This window comes from Carlito syrichta, unplaced genomic scaffold (genome assembly GCF_000164805.1).
Source record: "Carlito syrichta isolate Samal-C Ts95f unplaced genomic scaffold, Tarsius_syrichta-2.0.1 Scaffold296829, whole genome shotgun sequence".
Lineage (NCBI taxonomy): Eukaryota > Metazoa > Chordata > Mammalia > Primates > Tarsiidae > Carlito > Carlito syrichta.
In genome coordinates, this window is record NW_007240925.1 from 32,671 (window position 1) to 34,781 (window position 2,111).

General features: G+C 37.9%; 1 protein-coding gene across 1 annotated transcript; it reads right to left on the minus strand.

Annotated features, from left to right (window-relative positions):
• Positions 1-963: 963 nt before the first annotated feature.
• LOC103256840 (olfactory receptor 51B5-like) lies at positions 964-1,899 on the minus strand. Its single transcript, XM_008054599.2, has one exon. It carries the CDS (start codon positions 1,894-1,896, stop codon positions 964-966), a length of 933 nt encoding a protein of 310 aa, XP_008052790.1. The 5' UTR covers positions 1,897-1,899.
• Positions 1,900-2,111: the final 212 nt, after the last annotated feature.

Here is a 2,111-nt window from a genome sequence, read left to right on the forward strand (position 1 = left end):
AAAAGGCACAATGTTATCTCTTCACACATATTATAAGATATCATGGTGACTGGAGATAACTTTTTTAAAAATGATAAACAGGCATTTAATGGTTTTATTAAATATTCAGAATTCTCTAAATTGGAGAATAAAACATATAGTAATTATAACTTATGCTCAGAATTTAAATGGTGTCTCAGTTATTGACCTAGAGAAAAAGAAATCAATTGCAAACCTCTTCAGGCACCGTGGTTCAGATTTCTCAGCCTTGTGATACAAATACTTGCAACTCTAGATACTACAACCATGGAATCACTTTTTTATTGAATATGTACAGAGGTTAGACAGAACACAGAACAAATTGCAAATGAAGAACAAAAACTCAAGTGTATAAGAAACAGAAATGTATATTATTATAGGTAATGTATATCACTATGGCATCTGCTAGAATCTAAGTTTCTAAGTTTCTAATTGGCATTTTGTTTTATTGGCAGGAAGACCTCTCTTAGTTTTAATACCTTAATTTCATCTACTTCTTATTCAGTCTAGTGCCATACAGTACCAGTGGGTTTGTCTAAGACCCTTAATCATCTTTGATACTTGTTATAAAGGAATACAGGACATTATTGAACTGTCTACCACATAGTACTTGGGAACGCCATTAAACTATCTCATTCTCCTGTGTCTGGATAGACTCTCCAACCATTTCAAGTATCATTGGTCTCAGGTATCCATGGATGCATGTGACTTCATCAGAGTGAAAAATAGCAAAATACCAAACAAATCCACAAAACAGAGCAACAGAACAAAGGTCAAATGCCCCTAGGGATGCAATAGGTACACTGATAATTAGAGCCAAAGCTCTGTCTTTTAAATGACAGGAATGCCAGTCATCTAATTTTAAGCCACATGGGGATTATATAGCCCATTCTCCTAAAATATTCTTTCCACAATGGAGAGATCCCCCACAGTCATTGAATAAACTCAAATTCTATGGAAACGCAGAAGATGGTGGATACCATCTTGTATCTGCTTGGTCTTAATACTATAAATTATTGGATTCACAAACGGGGGGAAGAGGAAGTAGACATAGCTCATGATAATGTGAACTATACGTGGCACATATTTCCCAGATCGATGAATGAGCGTAAGTCCAATCACAGTGACGTAAAAAACCAGAACACAGCTAATGTGAGAAACACAAGTATTTAGAGCCTTAGCCTGCTCTTTGCCTGAAGCAATTCCCATAACAGTCTTAAGGATCAAGATGTAAGAAATAAGGATAAGCATAGAGTCCAAGAAACCAGTTACGGAGACCAGGGCTATTGGATAAAGTCTATTGAAGGTGATGTCAGCACAAGCCAACTTGATTACATCCTGGTGCAGGCAGAAGGCATGGGAGAGGACATGGGATCTGCAGTAGGGGAATCCAGAGAGGGTGATGATTATGGGCACGATTAGTATAAATCCCCTCATTAGAACTCCCAGACCTATCTTCACCACCTTAGCATTGGTGAGAATGGAGGCATATCTCAGAGGATTACAGATGGCAATGAAACGGTCATAGGCCATGACGAGCAAGACTCCAGACTCCACGACAGAAAGTGAGTGGATTAGATAGGCCTGGAAGAAGCAGGCTCCATGGCTTATATGCCTATGATCCAGCCACAGAACACCAAGTACAGTGGGCATTGTTGTCAAAGTCACTCCAAGGTCTGTGGCTGCCAGTATAGCCAGAAAGCAGTACATGGGTTCATGAAGAGTGCTGTCTTCTCTGATAAGGAAGAGGAGAGTACCGTTGCCAAAGAGTATAGAGGCATAGATGACAAAGAAGGAAATGGAAATCCAAGGATGGAATTTCTCCAGACCTGGAAACCCAGTCAGTAGAAAAGAGGTAGTACTAACGTTGGGTGACATAGTGGATACCTAAGGAGAAACAACAATAACAACAAAAAAACCTCTCTAGATCAACACTATGCAATAGAAATATAATTTAGACCACATGTGTGATTTTAAATGTTTTAGTAGCCACATTAAAAGAGTACAAAGGTAATAGGTAAAATTAACTTTCATGATATGTATTATTTAATCTACTATATCCAAAACATTATCATTTCAAATGTAATCAACAT

Coding starts and splice junctions, on each gene's coding strand:
- LOC103256840 (XM_008054599.2), bottom strand. CDS start 1,896: ATGTCACCCAACGTTAGTACTACCTCTTTTCTACTGACTGGGTTTCCA.